We start from the raw sequence: 19,564 nt of genomic DNA, 5'->3' as shown, positions 1-19,564 counted from the left end.
ACAGCTGGAACCAGACATCCCAGTCCTCAGCTCCCTTTATTTAACCATTTGGCAAAGATGTACTGAGCACCTGCCAAGGGCCGCAGCCTCTTCTGAGGTCTGGGACACACCCACGGACAAAACCAAGACCCTGCCCTGGTGGCACTGACTCTCAAGTGTCTATGACCCCAGGGCGTTTCTGAGGACTCAGCTTGTGAGAACAAACACCCTCTCAGTACCGAACAGAGCTTCACGTGTGGAAAGCACTCTGCACTTCTGTTCTCGCTAGGTCTTCACAGCTCCACTCCCCCCCCCCATGAGCTAGAGAGGGAGCAAATTCACACCTCTATACCACGGGTAAGGAAAACAAAAACCCAAAAAGGTAAAGTGACACATCTAAGGCCCATTCACAGCTGGTAGGACCCAGGTGACCTGATTCCTAGACCAGGACTCACTGCCCTGCTGCAGGCGGTCTCGTCCTTATTGGGCTTGGCTGGTCTCCAGATGGGTCACTTGGCTTAGCCCCTGTTCTCTGCCTTCACCTCTAACTCCTGTTAGCAGTTCCAGAAGCTGCTGCCAGCCCTCTGCGAGCACCTGTCTCTGCAGATGATTCCAGTGCGCAGCAAAGCTGAAAGCCACCGGCAGCCTTTAAATAACAATGACATCTGGGTCCTACTCCCAGATTCTGTTGCAATTAACCCAGAGTAAGGGCTGAACGGTAGGATTACGTGCTCGCGTGTGCACATGTATGCACACGCATACACACACACACACCTTGGAGGATCTCTCACGGGGACATCCACCAGCAGGAGCAGTCCCCCCTCTTTACAGCCCTTCTCCTGCCTGTTCGCCCTCCCTTGACACCTTTTAGGGCTGCTCAGTCAGCCTTATCTACAACATTTCCAGGCCAGATAGAGTCCAGTTTGAGGACCAACTCCCTGGGGTTGGAGGACTCACTACTTCACCAGGCAGCTCTGTTAGAAAATCCATCTTCGTACTCAAGTTCTCAAAGCTCTCATCTTTGGGAGTCCCAGTGGAATCAAACAGAAAATTTCAAGAGTGGTCAGCACCCTTGGTTGTTTGTGCCTGAACCCCATATCTAAGCTGGCTCCAGCAAAGAGGGAACGTGTTGTTTCCCAGAACTTGGAAGTCTCAGGTGGAGCTGGCTTCGACTTGGTTGTCTCCAGAGGCTCCAGTCATTTCAGTACCTCTCTGTCCCCCATTTCCTCTCAGCTCTGCTTCTTTCTCTACATTGTGGGAAGACGGTCGCTGGTAGCCCCAACCCCACAGCCTTCTACTTAACAGTCTCAGTGGAAGGGAAGAGAGTGTCTCCCAAGGGAAGATTCTGACTGGCCATCTGACCCACAGAGCAGGAGTCCATCCTCCTGACACTGCGAGGTGGAAAAGGTGATCTGGAACAGCAAGTTCCAGGATCCCCCTGTCCTCCTCCTGGCACTCCCCAGCATCACGTGCCCCTGCAGTTCCTGCTTCGGGACAAACACCTGTTTATTCAGCACCTGCTCACATGATGGGATATCCCACATTTCTTGCTCATCTTCTTCTGCAGATGCCATGCCCAAGAGCAAGATTTCCAGGGTGGTTGCTCTCCCCTCTCCTATCCTGCCACTTGAACCCTACTCATGCCGCCAGAGCCCATGGTGGCTTTGCCGGTGGCCCCTTTGTGCTGGTGACTCACGTTGTGGCTGCTGAGCTCCTTTCTCCAGCCAGGCTTGCCCTGTGGGTGTGCTGGCCTCGAGGGTGACCTTACACTGGTCCCCACGAGCCTGGGCTCACCATTCCCACCTGCCCCAATCCTTCAGGTCCCTGATGCTCCTCTGTCCATTTCCCCCCAGCAACATATACACAAAGTTGAGAGTCACACTTTCCACATTTTTATCAAGCCATTGATGAAAGACCGGGGAAGAGGACAGGGTGAACTATGTTCATTGAAGCTTCCCCTCAAAAGACCACAGATGCCATTGGCAACATTTGTTCCTAATTTTATTAAATGTTCTTGCTGACACACCTTACTTTGCTACCTTACCTTGGGACCAACAGGGAAGTATCATGGTCCATTTGCACTCCATCTGCATTGGTTCTTGAATCTCTGACTTGAGTTCACCTAGTGAGCCTGTAGGTTCCTAGCTCCCCTGCCTCCTCCCCTAGGTGCCAACAAACCATTTCCTCAACAAAGCCCAGGATCCACTTGGAGCTCCCATGTGTTGGGTGTGCAGAACTCACCCCACCCTCTGTAGGGAAAGCAGAATGGCAGTGGGACCTGACAATGGCTCAGCCATCACAGGTCCTCAGTGTCCTGGGCTAGAATTTGTACAGACCCACAGAGCTTCACCTCCTTCAGGGGTTATGTGCTCTCTGTGGCTCTCCTCCCCTATCATTGGCTACCTGCCTCTTTGTCCAGATTCATCCCACATGTCTCAGCAGCAGACACTCTCCTTGAGAGAAGTCACAAGAACAGAAGTGCTAGCGTTACACTGAGCTGCAGGCGCAGCCATGCCTTCTCTCCATTGTCTGTATCACATCTCTGGGAGAAAGGTGCAGAAACAGAGCTGTGCTTTGAATCCAGAATCCCAGACCCTCAATGATTCCTTTACTGCTGCAAGAACCACATGCACAGGGGACACTCTGGACAGCTCCACCTCTGGCCTGCTTCCTGGGGAGCGGGAGCTGGCTCACCTGAACTCACAGCCCTGCTCACGCCCTAAGTCTTTGCTTGTGCTCCTCCCTCTACCTAGAACCTCCTTTCATTTTCTGCCGCTGGTCCTCATCGCTGTTCTTGGAGCTCAGGCTTGAATGCTGCCTCCTTCCTGAGGCTTCCTGTGGCCCAAAGATCCATTCATTTGCTCATCAAATATGTATTGAGTGCTTGTGTGCCAGGCACTGTTCTAGGCACTTGGGATGTATCAGTGAGCAAAATGAAGGACCCCCCCCACCCTCATGGAGCTTACATTCAGGTGGAAGGGGGAGTTCAGTAAAAGTAAAATAATAAGCAAACTACATTGCATGTTACAAGGTAACAGGTGATAAAGAGAAGAGAAAAATATGGAGCACCTGAAGACTGGCCAGGAGTGCTGGGGGCAGTGAGGGTGCAATCTTAATTGAGGGGTTGGGGCTGACCTCCATGAGCAAGGATGAGGTGAAAGCTGAGCCAAGCCCGTGTGGGTGAAGAGAGCAAGGGGGGTAGCACTGCAGCGCAGGGAACGAGGGCACGCCCCAGGGCTCCAGGGACAGCAGGGAGGCAGAGTGCATGGAGGGAGCAAGGGAGAAAATACGAGAAGATGGGGTTGGAGAGGTAACAAGCAGCTGATTTTTCCTCTCGCCCTGAGCTCCTTCAGACCTTTGTTGTAAGGTTGCAAGGTTAGCACATTCTGTCTGGGGGTGGTAGTCAGAGTGCGTCTGGGGCTACAGAGGGAGTTCTAGTGTCCCCCAGAATCTAACCATATCCTGACACTTGGCACCCACATAACAAATGTTGCTGAATGAATGCAGACGTGCTTGAGGGCAGTGCCAGGGAGGAGGGCAGACACCAGAGTGAGAACCGAGACCAGGCAGGACCTGACACTTGTGCACGAACTTCAAGGCTCTCCCGGAGTCTGGCCTGCCAGGGCTTCCCTGTCCCTTTCCCCTCTCCTCCCTCTCTCTGCACGTGATCTCCATTTTGCATCTTGGGGGGGCTGTCCATCCCTGAGAGCCAGGCTCCAGCACCTCTCCCAAAACTCATCCCCACCTGCTGCTTCCTGGTGCTTCGCTCCCAGCCACTGCCACGGTCACCTGCCAAAGCACTTGCTCTATAACTGAAAGAGATGCTTCCAGGAGCCCCCGAGGGGGCAGGTTCTCATTGTAGTGCCTCCTTGTGGAGACTTCCACCTGCCCCCGGGCTATGGTCTAAGATCAGATGGGGGACCTGGAAGCCGCGAGTGGGGGTTGCTTCCCCCAGCTGACCCTCTCCCACCTTCTCCACTGCAGCCTACGAGATCGTCATAGAAACGGGCAACGGAGGCGAAACCAGGGAGAACGTCTGGCTCATCCTCGAAGGCAGGAAGAACCGATCCAAAGAGTTTCTCGTGGAAAATTCTTCCCGACAGAGGGCCTTTAGGAAGTAGGAAGAGGGGTTTCCACAGGGGAGTGATGGTGGGTGTGGTGGGTAAGAGAGGAACCCCCAAAACAAACCCCCTTGGTGGGCGCCATAAGTATACAGATGGGCCTAAACTGCACTATGGATCACCTACTGTGTGCCAACCCCGTGCAAACTCGTCAGGATGGAGGAGTTTCCCTTATAAAAGGGAAAGGAGGAGATTGTCACTCAAAGAGAGGCCACTACATGAGAATTTAATTATTCCAACCACTAAAAAGAAAGCCTAATTCTGCAACATGCTAGAGGTGCTAATTATTGCCACAATGGCAGTCATACTATCATATATAACTATGCTAAATTAACAAGTTGTACACCTTAAATTTACACAGTCTTCTGTCAAATGTATTTCAGTTTTTAAAAGTTAATGGAAAGCTACAGCAAAAAATAATAATTAACTCATTAAAGAGAGCCCACTTTGCAGCAGGACCCCGCAGCCCTGCAGACCTCCTCCAAGTCAGTGCAGACCAGGAGCAAACGGTCTAGTTGAAAAGGAAAACATTCAGCCATGAGTTTGCAAGAAAATCATCATGTGAGACAGCCTAGAACTAAGTTCTACTTCGAAGGAGGAAGGGAGGAGAGAGCCTCTAAGATGCTTTATAGGAAAATCAGACTTGGGTTTCTCACCATTCCTGATTGGCAGGCTCACCCGGAGAGTCTCCCCTGCTCTCCACACCAGAGCCCGCCCTGAACTGCCCAGATGCCCACTTCACCTCCCCGCACCCCCCAGATCTGCTGACAGAAGTCTCCCCGTCCCATGACCCACTATACCTTCCATACGAACTCCCTGTGCATCAGGACGAAGTCTGAGCTCCTTAGACTGGCACTCACGGGCCCCACAGATGGGCCGCACCCCACCTCTCCCCTTGCCGCTTACCTGGCTGAACCCCGGCTGCAGCCAAGCCAGTAATCCCCCTCCCCCCGCCGTGATGCCTGTGCCTCCTTGCCGGCAGTCCCCGTCCCATGACTGCGCCAAGTCAGTTTCCCCTGGGGGCCTCTAGCCTTCCTCCCTGGCTCTGCTCTCTGAACACCACCACCCTCCCCAGCCCAACACCCGGGGCCCAGGGCCTCTCTCTCCCCACCCCCCAGCTCTATGGGCCTCATGATGCTACCACTCACTGGTGCTCACTGGACCAAGCAGGGCTTGTTAATGGCTGTGGTTGTCTTGTTCCAAAACTAGGCGGAACCCCTCAAAGAACTCAGGCCTGACGTCAGGTTGTGGTTGCCATTCCATCCCTGCTCCTCAGATCCATGCCTGGAATGCAGTAGGCACTCCGTAAATGCTCACCTCCTTCAGTGGGCTCGGGCAGCTCTTATGGGTCATACCTCTGTGTCCTGCAGGGGGACCACAGACACGTTTGAGTTTGACAGCGTCTACCTGGGGGACATTGCCTCCCTCTGTGTGGGCCACCTCGCCAGGGAGGACCGGTTCATCCCCAAGAGAGAGCTGGTCTGGCACGTCAAGACCATTACCATCACGGAGATGGAGTACGGCAACGTGTATGTACTGGGCCTCTGCCCCTCCCCCCGGAAGTGCTGCTTCCTCTGCAAGGATGGGCAGGGGCTAGAGCATGGGCATGGCACCAGGGCCCAGGGAGCTGTCCCCTTTGAGGCCACCTCATTCAGGAAACATGCAAGGCAGGAAGGGAAGTGGCAGCTGTACTGTTCTGGAGGTTTCTGAGCCATAGGCCGCCCCCCCTCAGAGGCGGGGACTAGAGCAGATGAGCTTGGATGCTCCAGCCTTTTAATCCAGGGACGCTTCCTTGGAAAAACACTGAGTAAGCCCAACCACGCCAGGCAGCGACGCTTCCCCTCCCTACCCCTCCCATCCCTGTGAATGACAAAGAAATACAGCTTTGAAGCCGGCTGCTTCCGCAGTCACAGTGAAAGCCCTGCCGTCCTGGTGAGCATAGTGTGGACCAGAGACCAGCTGGAGTCGTCCCATGGCCCACCTGCCCCTGAACTCTGGATAAGGAGCTTTGCATCCCTCCCACCCCCACCCTCCAGGGCATTTCTGGAGGATTAAGGGTTTCAGTTACCTGGGTAACAGTCCACAGCCATCCGTTTTTCTAATTAAAACCACTTGGTTACCACATTGGATGCCAGAAAGAGCCCGAGGCCCTGAAGGCGCCAGGAGGGGAGGAAGGGGATGCCAGGGGCAGCTCTTGCCTTCTGGAGGCTAGGCCCGGGGAGTGAGTGACAGGCGAGGTGCACAACTCACAGGGCCAGGCTGCTTGCTGCCAACCCTGGCCCCCGCCCCGCAGAACGGCGGCCGCCCCCCGCCCCCGGAGCTGGCCCTGCCCACGGCCATGCCTGCACAGTGAACAGACAGAAGCAGCAGCCAGGTGCAGGCTCAGTGGCCATCAAGGCCATGTCTGTCTGCGCTCCCCACCCCCGGCAGCAGGCCGGCATCCTGGTATTGGCTCCGACCAAGCTTCCGCTTTGGGGAGTCACCAGGAAAGGAAAGGGGTCTGACTTCCAAGCTTCTGTCTTAACCAGCTCAGGCTGCCATACCCAAAGACCAGAGACCGGGTGGCTCAAATAGCAGACATCTTTTCTCACTATTTGGGAGGCTGGAAGTGGGAGGTCAGGGTGCCAGCATGGCTGGGTCCGGATGAGGCCTCTCTTCCCAGCTTGCTGTGTCGTCATGGCAGAGAGAGAGAGTGAGAGGGAGAGAGCGCAGGTGTCTCCTCCTCTTCTTATAAGGGTGCTATTCCCATCAAGGGGCCCCACCCTCATGACCTCATCTAAACCTAATCACTTCCCAAATGCCATCCCAACGCCACCACGCTGGGGGTTAGGGCTGCAACATGTGAATTTGAAGGTGGGATACAGTTCAGTCCCTTGCAGGCTACGGTGTCATCCACTGATCTTTTAGAGAAAAACCAGCAGTTGCAATAAATCCTGCCAGAGTTCTGGGTGGGGCTGCTTGGAGCAACACTGATGCGGAGTTGAGGGGGACCCAGAAGGCCCAGAGGCGTTACCAACTCACCCAGCAAGCCAGGGCCGGGGCTAAGCCCCTCCTGCCCCCCGGTACCGCCTCCCAACCACATGGAGTCTGGCTGCTGACACCACACCTCGGCGAACCCCTGAAATAAACCGACAAGACAAGACAATATAATACAGCGCAATAAGCAAATGAAATCATCCCCACTCGTGTTAGCTTTAAACCGACAATGTCAGCTGTGAGAAAGAGAGTGAGCCCAAAATCTCAGCACCGCCCAGCACCTTTCAGTCTCAGAAGGGAGGGGAAACCCAAACTCAGCCCATGAACTTCCTACCCCATAGTCCTGGGGCCGGGTTGCAGGATTTCTCTTCCGGTGGAAAGAAGCCCCCATTCCTACACCCTCAAGAGTGTGGCCTTTTGTCATCATGTCACCAGGGCTGGAGGGGGAGGAAGGGATGTCCCTGGGGTGGGGGGTGGGGGATCTTCCCAGTGGGAAAGGGGGTGCAGGGAGTCCAGTCCCCGGATACTAGAGCTGTTGCCTGGTCAGCCATGTGGCCTCAGGCAGTAACCCTCACTTCCCTGTGCTCGCTCTCCCCTTCTGGGAAGAGAGCTGCACGTGCCCCAGAGTCTGGTGCTGGGGGAAGGATGGCAGGGGCTCACACGGGTCGTACTCCAGCCCGCCCGCCTGTGCAGGTCTCAAGCCTGTGGCCCCTGAGGGATGGTGTCTGCACCCACAGTTCCTCCCAACCACCATGTTAACCGTAGTAGCTGGACTTCTGTGAATGACAGAAGAATTTCATCTCAATCTCCTATAAACACACTAATCTCAAATTTTCGTCTTTCAGCCGCTTCCAGTTATGACCCCTTCTCTGCAATGGGCAATACCTCCCAACCAGGTCTCCTCCACCACTAAGATCCTCAGCATTTCGGTGCAAAGACACACACAGGGGCTTTTCTTTCCTCTTTTTTTAATCAAAAATAACTTTACTGTTTTATCTCAATCTCATACATAAGACACAATGATCGTATCGGGGGCCTGGGTGGTGCAGTCAGTTGAATGTCAGACTCTTGGTTTCAGCTCAGGTCATGATCTCAGATCATGGGATTGAGCCCTGTGTTGGGCTCCAAGCACAGCACAGAGTCTGCTTGAGATTCTCTCCCTCTCCCTCTGCTCCTCCCCCACCTTACTCTCTCTCTCGCAAATAAATAAATATTTGGGGGGCCTGGGTGGCTCAGTTGGTTAAGCGTCTGCCTTCAGCCCAGGTCCTGGTCCCAGGGTCCCAGGGTTGAGCCCTGTGCCGGCTCCCTGCTCAGTGTGGAGTCTGTTTCTCCCTCTCCCTCTACCACCCTCCCCGCTCATGCTCACTCTCAGATAGATAAAATCTTTAAAATAAATAAGTAAATAAATCCTTAAAAAATACATAGTCATTATAAAATTCAAATAATACAAAAAGCCTATAAAAGAAAGTAACACCTCCTTAAAGCCCTACCCGTCAGAGATGGCCACTGTGAGTATCAGGTGACTCCACTCTCTCTGACACTTGACTAATATCTCACAAACACACTGTTCATGGAACTGTGATCATATTTACAAGTTTTTCAAACATATTTAATTTCTTTTCATCCGCTATTCTTTGCTTTTGCCTTTACTCTTTCTGATGACCCTATCCTCATTTCTAGCAGGAAAACCCTGGAATGTGTCCTTCCACATCTAAATTCTTCTTTTTTTTTATTAAAGATTNGATTTTATTTATTTATTTGACAGAGATAGAGACAGCCAGCGAGAGAGGGAACACAAGCAGGGGGAGTGGGAGAGGAAGAAGCAGGCTCATAGCAGAGGAGCCTGATGTGGGGCTCGATCCCATAACGCCGGGATCACGCCCTGAGCCGAAGGCAGACGCTTAACCACTGTGCCACCCAGGCGCCCCCTTCCACATCTAGATTCTTAACTCCACAAAGCCCTAGGATCCCACATTTTGGTGATCTTATAATTATATCTATTAGAAATCTTTTCCTTATAGCTGTACCAGGGAGTGTTTTTCAGTCATTAAAAATAATGAATTAAATATGTACCAGATGACTTGGAGCAATTCCCAGGAAAAGCAAGATATGGGAAAACACATATTATATGATGCCATTTTGTAAAGAGAACACTGACGTCCCGCATATGTCTGTGTCTATGTGGGTCTGTGCAGGGTGGGGTGAAATGGAAGGAAATTTGGCAAGATACACCCGCAACTGTTACATGGGTTATCTGAGGTAAAGGTGGGTTGTTGAAGTGGAAAGGAAGGAGGGAAAAAGGAGAGAGAGCCAAGCAGAAAGGAGAAGAAAAAGAGTGCATTTAGAAAAACACTCATGTGATCACGTGATTTGTACATTTATATAGAATTATGTATATCAGTGAGAATTTGCATAAAGAAATACATTTTTAAAGAATGTCTAAACAAAGAAAAAGTGTGGTATGTAACAACAATCCACATTTATCAAGTGGTAACTGGGGGAAGAGAGATCTTGAAGCAGAATAAGGGTCTCCTGCCCGCGTCCTCCAGGGGCTGGCTCCTCCCGTGGCTAGGCAGGCTGGCTGCGGGCCCGGCTCTGGCTCACCTTGGTAGTGACTTCTCTTCTCCAAGACTTGGTTTCCCCTCTGTGAAATGGGAGGATGATGCCTACAGCTCAGGGCTGTTGTGGGAACTGATGAGACGCAAGATTGCAAAGCCCTGGCATTTAGGAAGCACGCAGAAAAGCAAGCTCTTTTTGCAGTCATGGATTTTCATCTAAAAGGGGTCTGATTTTGCACCACTGGGCACAACCTGTCAGGACTGCCTTCCTGACGTCATCAGTCAGTGCCAGGAGGGCTTATTTCCAAAGCTGTTAAAATATTAGCAGTTGGGAGTGGGAAGAAACCATAGCAGTTGTTCAATTCAAACCTCTAGCATTGCCAACGGGAAAGCCAAGGTCCTGGTAGGGGACGTGGCTTGTCCAAGGTCACATGGATGGGAGGTGGCAGGGCTAGGGCAGGCCCCAGACCCCCTTGCACCCCGTGCAGCATTTTCCCACCGTGCCCTCTGACTTCCTCCTTTGTAACTAATTATTGGGCTCACTACCATTGCCCAGAGACTAAAATTGGGGTTGTGGGGGCTGGGGGTAGAGAGGGGACTTTTTGGCCCAAGACCATTTCTCTTGTCCCTTGATTTGTTTTAGCTTATGGTGGCTTCTTCAGTAAGGACTTTCTCTTACCCCTTTCAGTCTAGACCACGAGCACATGCATGCACACACACGCACACACACACACCACATAGTTCAACTCAGCCCAGTGCAAGGGATTTGGGAGCCCATGTTCCCCAGTGACATTTCCGCTTGGCTTTGCCTGGGATTGTCACTCTGGATCCTGCAGCTGTCTCTGAAGGTGACAGTAGTGGGTAGAAATAGCCATCAGTCCGTTTGAAAGAGCAAGGGGACCAGCATGGTTGGTGTGGAGTGAGCTTGGAGGAGGCCAGATGCCCGATCAGAAAGGCAAACCCCGGGCAGAGGGTGTAATCACATAGGGTCTTGCAGACCTTTGTAAGTTGATGTTTTTAAACATCAACCTATTTTAAAGATGGAGTCAGTGGGATTTGCTGGTGAATTGGACATGGAGTATAGAGGGGGAGGGGTAAAAGGAGAATCAAGGAGCACCTGGAAGGATAGAGAAGCCACTCGCTGTGAATGTTAAGACGAGCAAGACTCCATCCTCCTATTTTAATGCAGGCATTTGCAGCCCCAATATTCTGCCACCTGGGGAAGGGATCATTTATGAACCAGGGGCCCAGGGGGCAGGTGTGAGCCTCAGCTGGTGTCCACTAAGCCTCCTCCCTCCCCCGTAGGTACTTCTTCAATTGTGACTGCCTCATCCCGCTCAAGAGGAAGAGGAAGTACTTCAAGGTATTCGAGGTCACCAAGACGACGGAGAGCTTTGCCAGCAAGGTCCAGAGCCTGGTGCCGGTCAAGTACGAGGTCATTGTGACGACGGGCTATGAGCCAGGGGCAGGCACCGACGCCAATGTCTTCGTGACCATCTTCGGGGCCAATGGGGACACGGGCAAGCGGGAGCTGAAGCAGAAAATGCGCAACCTCTTCGAGCGGGGCAGCACCGACCGCTTCTTCCTGGAGACGCTGGAGCTGGGCGAGCTGCGCAAGGTACGCGTGGAACACGACAGCAGCGGCTACTACTCGGGCTGGCTGGTGGACAAGGTGGAAGTCACCAACACCAGCACCGGCGTGGCCACCATCTTCAACTGCGGCAGGTGGCTGGACAAGAAGCGGGGGGACGGGCTCACCTGGAGAGACCTCTTCCCTTCTGTCTGAGGGCGGAGGCTCTCCCTCCCACCCCTTCGCGGAGATGCCCCTGGCCTCCACCTTGGCGTCTCAGCAGTCCTTTCCCAGTGCCTCCGGGAGCTGGGACTGGGGACCAGAAGGGTGGCGTATGTGACACGGGGCCCAGGACTTCATGGTTCTCCGGAGGCCACCGCGGGTGACTACTTGCGGGGTCCTGTCCCTCCCCTGTCTCCCGGACAGACAGGAATCAGTCAGCACGTGTCATCATCCATGGCTGCACCAAAATGACTTTCTGCATTTCCCTCTCCAGAAACAGCAGTGGCCAGGCTGAGACTTGCTGCCCAGCATGGTTGGGAAACTGGGGCTTCACCCAGGGGACGGAAGTGGGGAAGAAGAGGCCATCGAGAGGGTGTATTTTAAGCGAAAACTAATTAACACGTTTTTCCCAAAAAAGCTGGGCTAATTAAATTATTCCCGACCACACCCCACAAAGAACTCATCCTGGAGTCTGCTCACTAAGAAAAGCAGCTTTTCCCCAGTTTCAATACATCCAGTGGCAAATGGAGAAAAACATCAGGAGGAAGTGTTTTAGCCCTGGGGGGACTTACGAGCCTGTGAAAAGGTACATGACTCTTTCCATCATTCGTGGAGAACACCTGCCAGGGGCCCACTGGTTAGCCTAGCCTGTGAGAACACAGGGGAGACCCAGAGAACTGAACAGAAGCTGGTGGGGGGGTGGGCAGGACCTGGAAAAGCCTGGTCACTGGTGCACTCGGGCTGGGCCAGGAGGAGGGGATGCGGGGTGAGTTCCCACCATCACCATCACCCGTGGCTCCCCTGGCTCCCCACGGGCGATGTCTGCTGAGAGCTCAGGGGAACAATATGAAGGTGCGGTCTGTGCCCTGGAGGGACTCTGACCTTGATGGAGAGGCAGCGGGAGAACCACACACACACACACACACACACACACACACACACACACACACTCCCTGATGGACAGTCACAAAGGGATCTGCAATGTGCAGCAAGAGGGCTGCGAACTCAGCATCTGGCTTCTGATTTTCCTGCAGAAGCAGGACTGAGTCGGAAGGCAGTCTTCCTCTAGGAGGGTGCCCTGCACCAGGGTTTCCAAGGCCCCACCCTGTCACCCTGTGTCCTGTAGCCCAGACAGCTATGACCCCTTAGCGAGCCTTCATGGGTCTGAAGCGAGTTCCAGGAGTTCCCGGAGACCCTTGGTGAAAGGCTGAGGTGGCGAGCGCTGGCCCTGAGGCAGCCTGCCTGGGCTCGCGCCCCTGCTCCAGCCAGAGAGCTGGGGAGAGCTTAGACACATTTTTCCGTCTCCCGGGGTCTCCGCTTCCGCACCTGTCCAATAGGGAGAACAATGACAGCTACCACATGGGTCGTCAGGAGGACGAACTGAGTTCATCTGCGGGCAGTCTGAATTCAGTGCCCGCACTGAAGGGGCAGCATGTCCATCACGTCCACCAAGCAGGACTCAGGAGAGCCGGGGTGGAGGTGGGGGAGAGGTAACCACGAAACAGCTTTATTGGAACTGGTTCTCCCCACGCCTATCCCCGGACGAACACATAACCAAGGCTCGAAGCTCTTCTGAACTCTCTTAGGTCACAAAAGCACAACCACCACTTGACGTCAGGAAGCCCATTGGTTCTGCAGTTGAGATGTCCGGCTCCCACATGAAGGCCAAAGTCACACTTAGAACTTGTCTTATCCCATCCCCCAACTCAGTCCTCTCACAGGGGACCAGCCGTGAAGGGGGAGTGCGCGTGCGTGTACATGCGTGTGCGTGCGTGTGTGCACAGCTGGGGGAGGGGGACAGTCCCTGCTCTTCCTCCCTACCTCACACTCACTCCTGCTCCCCTCTTGCTGACCCCGGCTTCCCATCCCTTGGGGAAGGAAAGAAAGGAAGGATGCCTATGGGAGTTCTTTCTCCATCCCTTCAGCTCTCCAATCTGTCTTCTTTTTAGGACCTAAGACACCGTATAGGAGGTCCTGGGGCAGCCTTTGCTCTGACGAGCTCTGGGAGTTCAGACACTGACCTGTGCCGTCAGTGACCCGCCAGCCCATCCCTCAACCCAGGATCTCTACGGATGGGGCGGGACACTAGGCCTTCAGTTGAGATGGTACTCGTCCCCTCCCAGGCAGCCCAGTCCCCAGCACCGGGCCAGGAGGGCAGCCAGAGGAAGGGGGCACTCCCACGCCACCAAGAGCCATTTCTGAGGTCCTGTCCCCCTAGCCATGGCCTCCTCCTCAGCCTCTCCACTGTGTCTGAAGCTGGAGAAAGATGGTCAGCTCGAAGCAGAAAACCGGTTTCCGCCACCCACCTGGCAAGCACTTCGCGCAGTCGCTGCGGAATGTGGCGTCCTTTGTCTTGTTGATCCACCTAAGCTGGTAGGGGGACAGCCGTGTTGTCATCATGCTGCTGAAGGTCCAGTGTCGGCCTACTCTTACCCAGAGAGGGCAGGCCTAGTTCGACGACACACCCCGTGACCTTAGTCCATATTCTTTCCATCCCTTACCTGCCCTGTATCCTCTGCTGTCCTCACAAAGGACTTGTCAAGACCCGATGAAACTGCTGTGAAGTCCCCACAAACAAGGGTCACACCTTTGGCTCATTCAGGTGCACTTCCCCCCAGCCTGGTTCCCCAAGTTCTGGGCCCCATCACGGGCAAGAGGCCCACAGCTCCACGTGCAGCAGGTCCTCCTCCAGCAATGCCCCATGCACTGTCCTCCTGCTGTGCCCCTGCTGAGGCTGTCCCCGCTGTCTGCATGAGGTCTCCAGTCACCCTCCCACGCCCCACCGTGTTACCAGGCCCCGTGCTAGTCTACCCTCCCAGCTTTGTAGGAGCGGGAACTCAGTACCCCAGCCAGCCTCTGACTCGCCCAGGAGCCCCTAGGGGCAGAGCTGGGCTTGAACCAGGCCATCTGTGGTCCTTCACACTCTGTGTAGGAAGTGGAGGGAGAGGGGAGGGAGAGGCCTCCGGTGGTGGGGAGGGGGCTAGGCCCAGAGCCCCCAGGGCTTGCAGAATTCAGTACCTGTCAGGTCCTGTCTCCACAGCCCTGCTTCTTGGGGCAGCCCCTGGCCTGAGGGAGTGTTGGGACCCTCAGCAAGTCCTATCATTTGGGGCCCTGCAGGCCTCCTTCCTCCACCAGTTCGTGCAGAGGCTAGAGGCAAGGGTGGGGGGCACGGCCTCCGAGGTGGCTGGGGAGAAGGGCACTGGGCCCTCACCCGCCTGCTGCCCTCAGCCTCAGGAAGGAAGGAGGGACACCCTGAGGATGCTCTGCCTTTTGAGTCAGGAATCCCCCTCTGAGAGAGCAGAAAGCAAGGCTGGGGTTAGGGGGAAGCTAGCAAGAAGCCCAGGGTGCGAAACGTAAGGGGGCGCTCAACCTCAGTCCCCTGCAAAGGCAGGGCCGCAGCTGAGAGTGAGGCCGCTTAAATGCCGCTCCCAGGGCACCTCCCTCGCCTCCCCCTGGCCGCCCGCAGTCCAGGCCCCAAGCAGGAAGGTATTCCCCGTAGCAGCGGGCAAAGCCCTCTACCCCAGCAGTCCAAACTCCGAGGCTGAGACCCAGCAGCCAGTCAGGGCGAGGGTGAACAGACCCTTCCTCTTGGGCTGGTCCCTCCTGAGCCCGGCTCCCCTGAGGCCCTGCTGCCAACAGAGCCCGGGTCATGGTTGGGCAGCTGGCGACAGGCAAGTGGTGCTGGGCGCCATTCCTCCTCCAGCCAAGACACAGCCCCTCACTGGGGCGCGGCGTGAAGGAAACAAAGGAAGGAACTGTCTCTTCCTCCCCCAGAACCTCCCTTCCGCGCCTGGGTCCTCGCCAGAGCCGCTCATTCCCTCCCCAGATTCCCCCCCCCACCCGCAGATCGCTGCGTTCGGAACTTCTTCCTTATAAGGATGGCTTCTTGAGTGACAAGGTTTCCTATCCGCTTCATCTTTCCTCTCCTGGTTTAGAGACAAACCTACTTTAAGGAATATTTGAAGAGAACCTTAATTGTATTGCTTTCGAGTAACTGCTAACAAAGTATTTCCAAATAAACCTCCCCAGGGGGTCCGCACCACAGAAAAGATCAGACTCACTTGCAGTTAGCACAAGCTATTCACGTACAAACTGTTGCACCAAAGTCTGAAAAACACTTCTGCTCTTAAGTAGGTTAAACAAAAACCTTCCAATTTTATTTCTTCCGCTCTTTGGCTGAACAACATTTTTCTTCCAAGATTTTGATAAAAGTAAACTCGGCCCAGTTCAGTTACATGCCTTCTGAATTCTGAGTAGGTGGGGTCCAGCTAGGTGAGGTCGGAAGTCCTGTGGGTGCCCCACGTGCTGAGGACCCCTGGTGCTGTGCGTGCATCCTGAACGGGTACCCCTCGGGCCCAGTCCCCTGGCAGAGCATGGCACCAAGCATCAGCCACTGGCAGGCGCCCCAATGCCCCTCGAGGGCAAGGTAAGCGGCTTCGGGGAACAGCTGGGGGAGCCTCAGCTTTGGACAAAGGGAGTAAAGAGTGCCTATGAGAAAGAAGGTCTTGGACAGATGGGCCTGGAGAGTAAGGGAGGAAAAAGCCTTTTCACCCTAAACTTAATAGGGCGGTTTGGATAGGGGCACCCAGATGGTGAGGGAGGTGGTATTGCTTATGAGCTGGACGGAAGAGGAGTTCTGTGCTTCTGGCCTAGCGACCTCAGTGTGGCTTTTCTTCTAGAATCTCCAACTGAATGAGGAAAGCCGGTTATAGAGCGGTGATTCCAGAAGTCTTGGTTTTGAGTTCTCAGTGACCCCCTCCTACTGAATTGGCCATTGGTGGTGGCTGACATGGCTGGGGTGGCCAGAGTGGAAGAGGAAACATTGATGGGGCCTGGAAAACTCTCTAGGAAATGGAGAGGGAGGAGAGAACAAGAGGACCAAGGAAAAGACTATGGAAGGCAAGGATTTTCTTTAAACCATCACCATCATCACCATCACCATCACAGCTAATATTTATGTAGCGCATACTAGGTACCAGACACACGGTAAGCACTTTACATGTATTAGCTCATTAAACCTCATAAAGACGTATGAGGCAGATGCTGTTATGATCCCATTTAATAGATGACAAAACTGAAGCACAGAGAGTTTAAGTAATTTGCCCGAAGTCATACAGCTAGCAGGTGCCGAACCCAAGGGCAAGGCTTTCCTCAAAAGAAACGCTGGATGGAAGCTGGATCCGTGAAAGGGATGAAAGAACAGCTGCTCGGGCTGGGGGTGGGGACCACCGGGTGGTTCTGAGACAGAATGCCTGGTAGGGCAGGTGTGGGGCCGCACCTGTTATTTGCTGGGCTTAAGGCTGCTCCTAGGGCATGTCGCTGAGGTCAAGGGGAATGGGAAGAAGGAATTCCCCAGGCAAGAGAACTTTCTTGTTTTCTACTTCCCAGGAGCAGTGGGGGTTCCCCCAGGGAGCAGGCGTGCTAGGGCAAAGCAGGAGGAAGGCCACCAGAAGGGAGAGGCTCATGGCAGGTGCCGCTGAGTGCTGGCTGCCAGTCAGGGGGTGGAGGGAGGAGAGCACCAGCTGGGAGACAGCCAACAGCCTGGGGGTGACGGGAGGATAACGGGATGGTTCCTTGGGCTGGTCACGGGGTCCCCAGATTAAACGTCACTGAGGATGTGCCCCTAAGGGTTTCCAGATGAGGTTAGTATTTGACTTAGAAAGTACTGGGTGCCTGGGTGGCTCAGTCGTTAAGCGTCTGCCTTCGGCTCAGGGCGTCATCCTGGATTCCTGGGATCGAGCCCTGCATCAGGCTCCTCCCTAGGAGCCTGCTTCTTCCTCTCCCTCTCCCCCTGCCTGTGTTCCCTCTCTTGCTGGCTGTCTCTCTCTCTCTGTCAAATAAATAAATAAAATCTTAAAAAAAAAAAAAAGAAAGAAAGAAAGAGAAAGAAAAGAAAGAAGACGGCCCTGGATGGAACAAAAAGCAGAGAAAGGGAGACTCTGTGCCTTTCCTGCCCACCTGCTTGAGCAGCCCCAGATCTTCTCCTGCCCTGGGACCAGAATTCTCGCTGTGGGCCCTGCTGGGGCTCAGGCCTTCCTACTGAGATTCCTCCAGCTTTCCTGCACCTCCAGCCCCTGCGAACAGGGGCTGGGCCTCAGCTTCCAGTCACGCAAGCCAATTCTTCTCAACAAATCTTTTTTTTTTTTTTAAAGATTTTATTATTTATTTGATAGAGATAGAGACAGCCAGCGAGAGGGAACACAAGCAGGGGGAGAGGGAGAGGAAGAAGCAGGCTCATAGCAGAGGAGCCTGATGTGGGGCTCAATCCCATAACGCCGGGATCACGCCCTGAGCCGAAGGCAGACGCTTAACCGCTGTGCCACACAGGCGCCCCCTCAACAAATCTTTTGAATATACTTCCTACTGCTCTGTTTCTCGGGAGAACACTGCCTAACATAGAGACTCTTCTCCCTTAACGTAACCTCCCGGGGGACCTTCATGGTGACTGGGACTCACGGGCCTGTGCGGAGTGTGAGCCTAGATGTTCTCTGAGAAATCTGTTTCCTCCCAGGTGCGGCCTCAGCAAGGTGGGGGGAAGCGAGGTAGAGGGGATTAAGGAGGGTGTACATTGGCCCATTGTTGGGGGGGCATGAAATTCCTGGAAAGAGAACTACTGCCCCAGCCCCATCCCCCCAGCCCAAAACTAGCCCAGGCCAGTCCTCCCAGGGTCACCTCCACTGGGGTATAAACAGAGGCTAAACAGGGATAATGGAGGAACGCAGGGTCTGTAAATAGAAACCTGGTGAATTCAAAAACTGGAAGGAGCCTAGTCTGCCATCCCCATTTTTATAGTGCACTGGACCAGGGAAGGGAACCTCTCTCCCCTGTCCCCACACCAGCTCCTGGTGAGTGGTGAGGCCAGCCCTACAGAGAGAGCCCTGGTTCTTGGATCAAGAGACACGGATGGAACTATGTGCAAGGCTACAGAAAGCATTTTGGATCATCGTGCTTGCACAACAACGAGGGATTTGACCCTTCATTACCCTACTGTAAACTAGGGATTTTAGTCAATAATAATGTCTCAATATTGGCCCATCAGTTGTAACAAATGGACCCCGCTGAGGAGAGGTGTTACTAACAGGGGACCTGGGCGAGAGAGCACGGGAGCGCTCTGTACTTTCTGCTCATTGTTCTGTAAACCCAAAACTGCTCTAAAAAGTGAAGTCTATTACTTAAAAGAAAAGGCTTATTAATATGGGTTCTGTTTTCAGGTGATGAAAGAAAGTCACCTTTCAGTTCACTCATCCACACATTGAGACACGCGGGGAGGGTATCTTGGGCTCTAACAAAGAAATCAGAAATCCATGCCTACTGTTAGAACGCAAACTCCTTCTCCCTTACAGAGAGGCTGAGGAGCCCTCTAGTTCAAAAGGCAAAAGGTTACATTTGAAAATTGATCAAAAATCAGAACTTTCTCCTTTAAGATTCACAAACTGAAGTTTAGGAAACAAGTTAATTAGGTCCATGGCATTGAACAGATTTTTTGAGAGATAAAGAGGTTAAAAAAAAAAGGAATGTTAGATAAGAGAGAAAGCAGGAGGAGAGGGGAGGAAGGGAGGAGGAGAAGGAAGGGAGGGAGGAGGAGAGGAGAGGGGGAGGGGGAGGAAGAGGTAGGAGGAAAGGAGGAGAGGGGAAGGAGGAAGGAGGAAGGAGGAGAGGAGAGTNGAGGAGAGGGGGAGGGAGGGGGAGGAGAGGGGGGAGAGGGAGAGGAGAAGAAGAGGGGAGGGAGGGAGGAAGAAGGAGGGGAGAGGGAGAGGGAGAGGAGGGGAGGAGGAGGGAGAGGAAGAGAGGGAGAAGGGAAACAGGGACAGACAGTGAGGAAAATGGGTGGGGAGAAGGTGGATGGTATTTCTTCCTTAGACAAAGGCAGGTCTCAGGCTCTCTCCAGGCTGGCGTCCTGGGTGTGCATAGAAATAAGCACCCCGCACAAGTGAGGTGTAGTTAGCAATGCAGTTCATTTTTATTAGTTATAAATAAAGTACAAAAAATCCACCAAAAGTGAATCTAAGCATTTACACAATTCCTAATGTCTCCGCCTTTTCATTGATGCACTATTGCTTTAATATTCATAATAAATATTCTTCTAGCTTTCTGCTATAAAATAGTCTATGTAGCAAAATGTTGCACAGCACAACAGA

The 19,564-nt window shown here is 53.7% G+C and overlaps 1 protein-coding gene across 1 annotated transcript in view; it reads left to right on the top strand.

The window, feature by feature from the left end:
- LOXHD1 (lipoxygenase homology domains 1) overlaps positions 1–11,420 on the top strand; it is a 155,868-nt gene extending 144,448 nt beyond the window's left edge. The window contains exons 38-40 of the mRNA XM_002918122.1: positions 3,964–4,096; positions 5,471–5,629; positions 10,940–11,420. Coding sequence (XP_002918168.1) covers positions 3,964–4,096; positions 5,471–5,629; positions 10,940–11,420 — 773 coding nt within the window. The remainder of the gene's footprint in view (positions 1–3,963; positions 4,097–5,470; positions 5,630–10,939) is intronic.
- Positions 11,421–19,564: the final 8,144 nt, after the last annotated feature.

The sequence above is a fragment of the Ailuropoda melanoleuca genome, chromosome 14 (assembly GCF_002007445.2).
Source record: "Ailuropoda melanoleuca isolate Jingjing chromosome 14, ASM200744v2, whole genome shotgun sequence".
In the NCBI taxonomy this organism is placed as follows: domain Eukaryota; kingdom Metazoa; phylum Chordata; class Mammalia; order Carnivora; family Ursidae; genus Ailuropoda; species Ailuropoda melanoleuca.
This window is presented reverse-complemented; position numbering and strand designations above follow the sequence as displayed.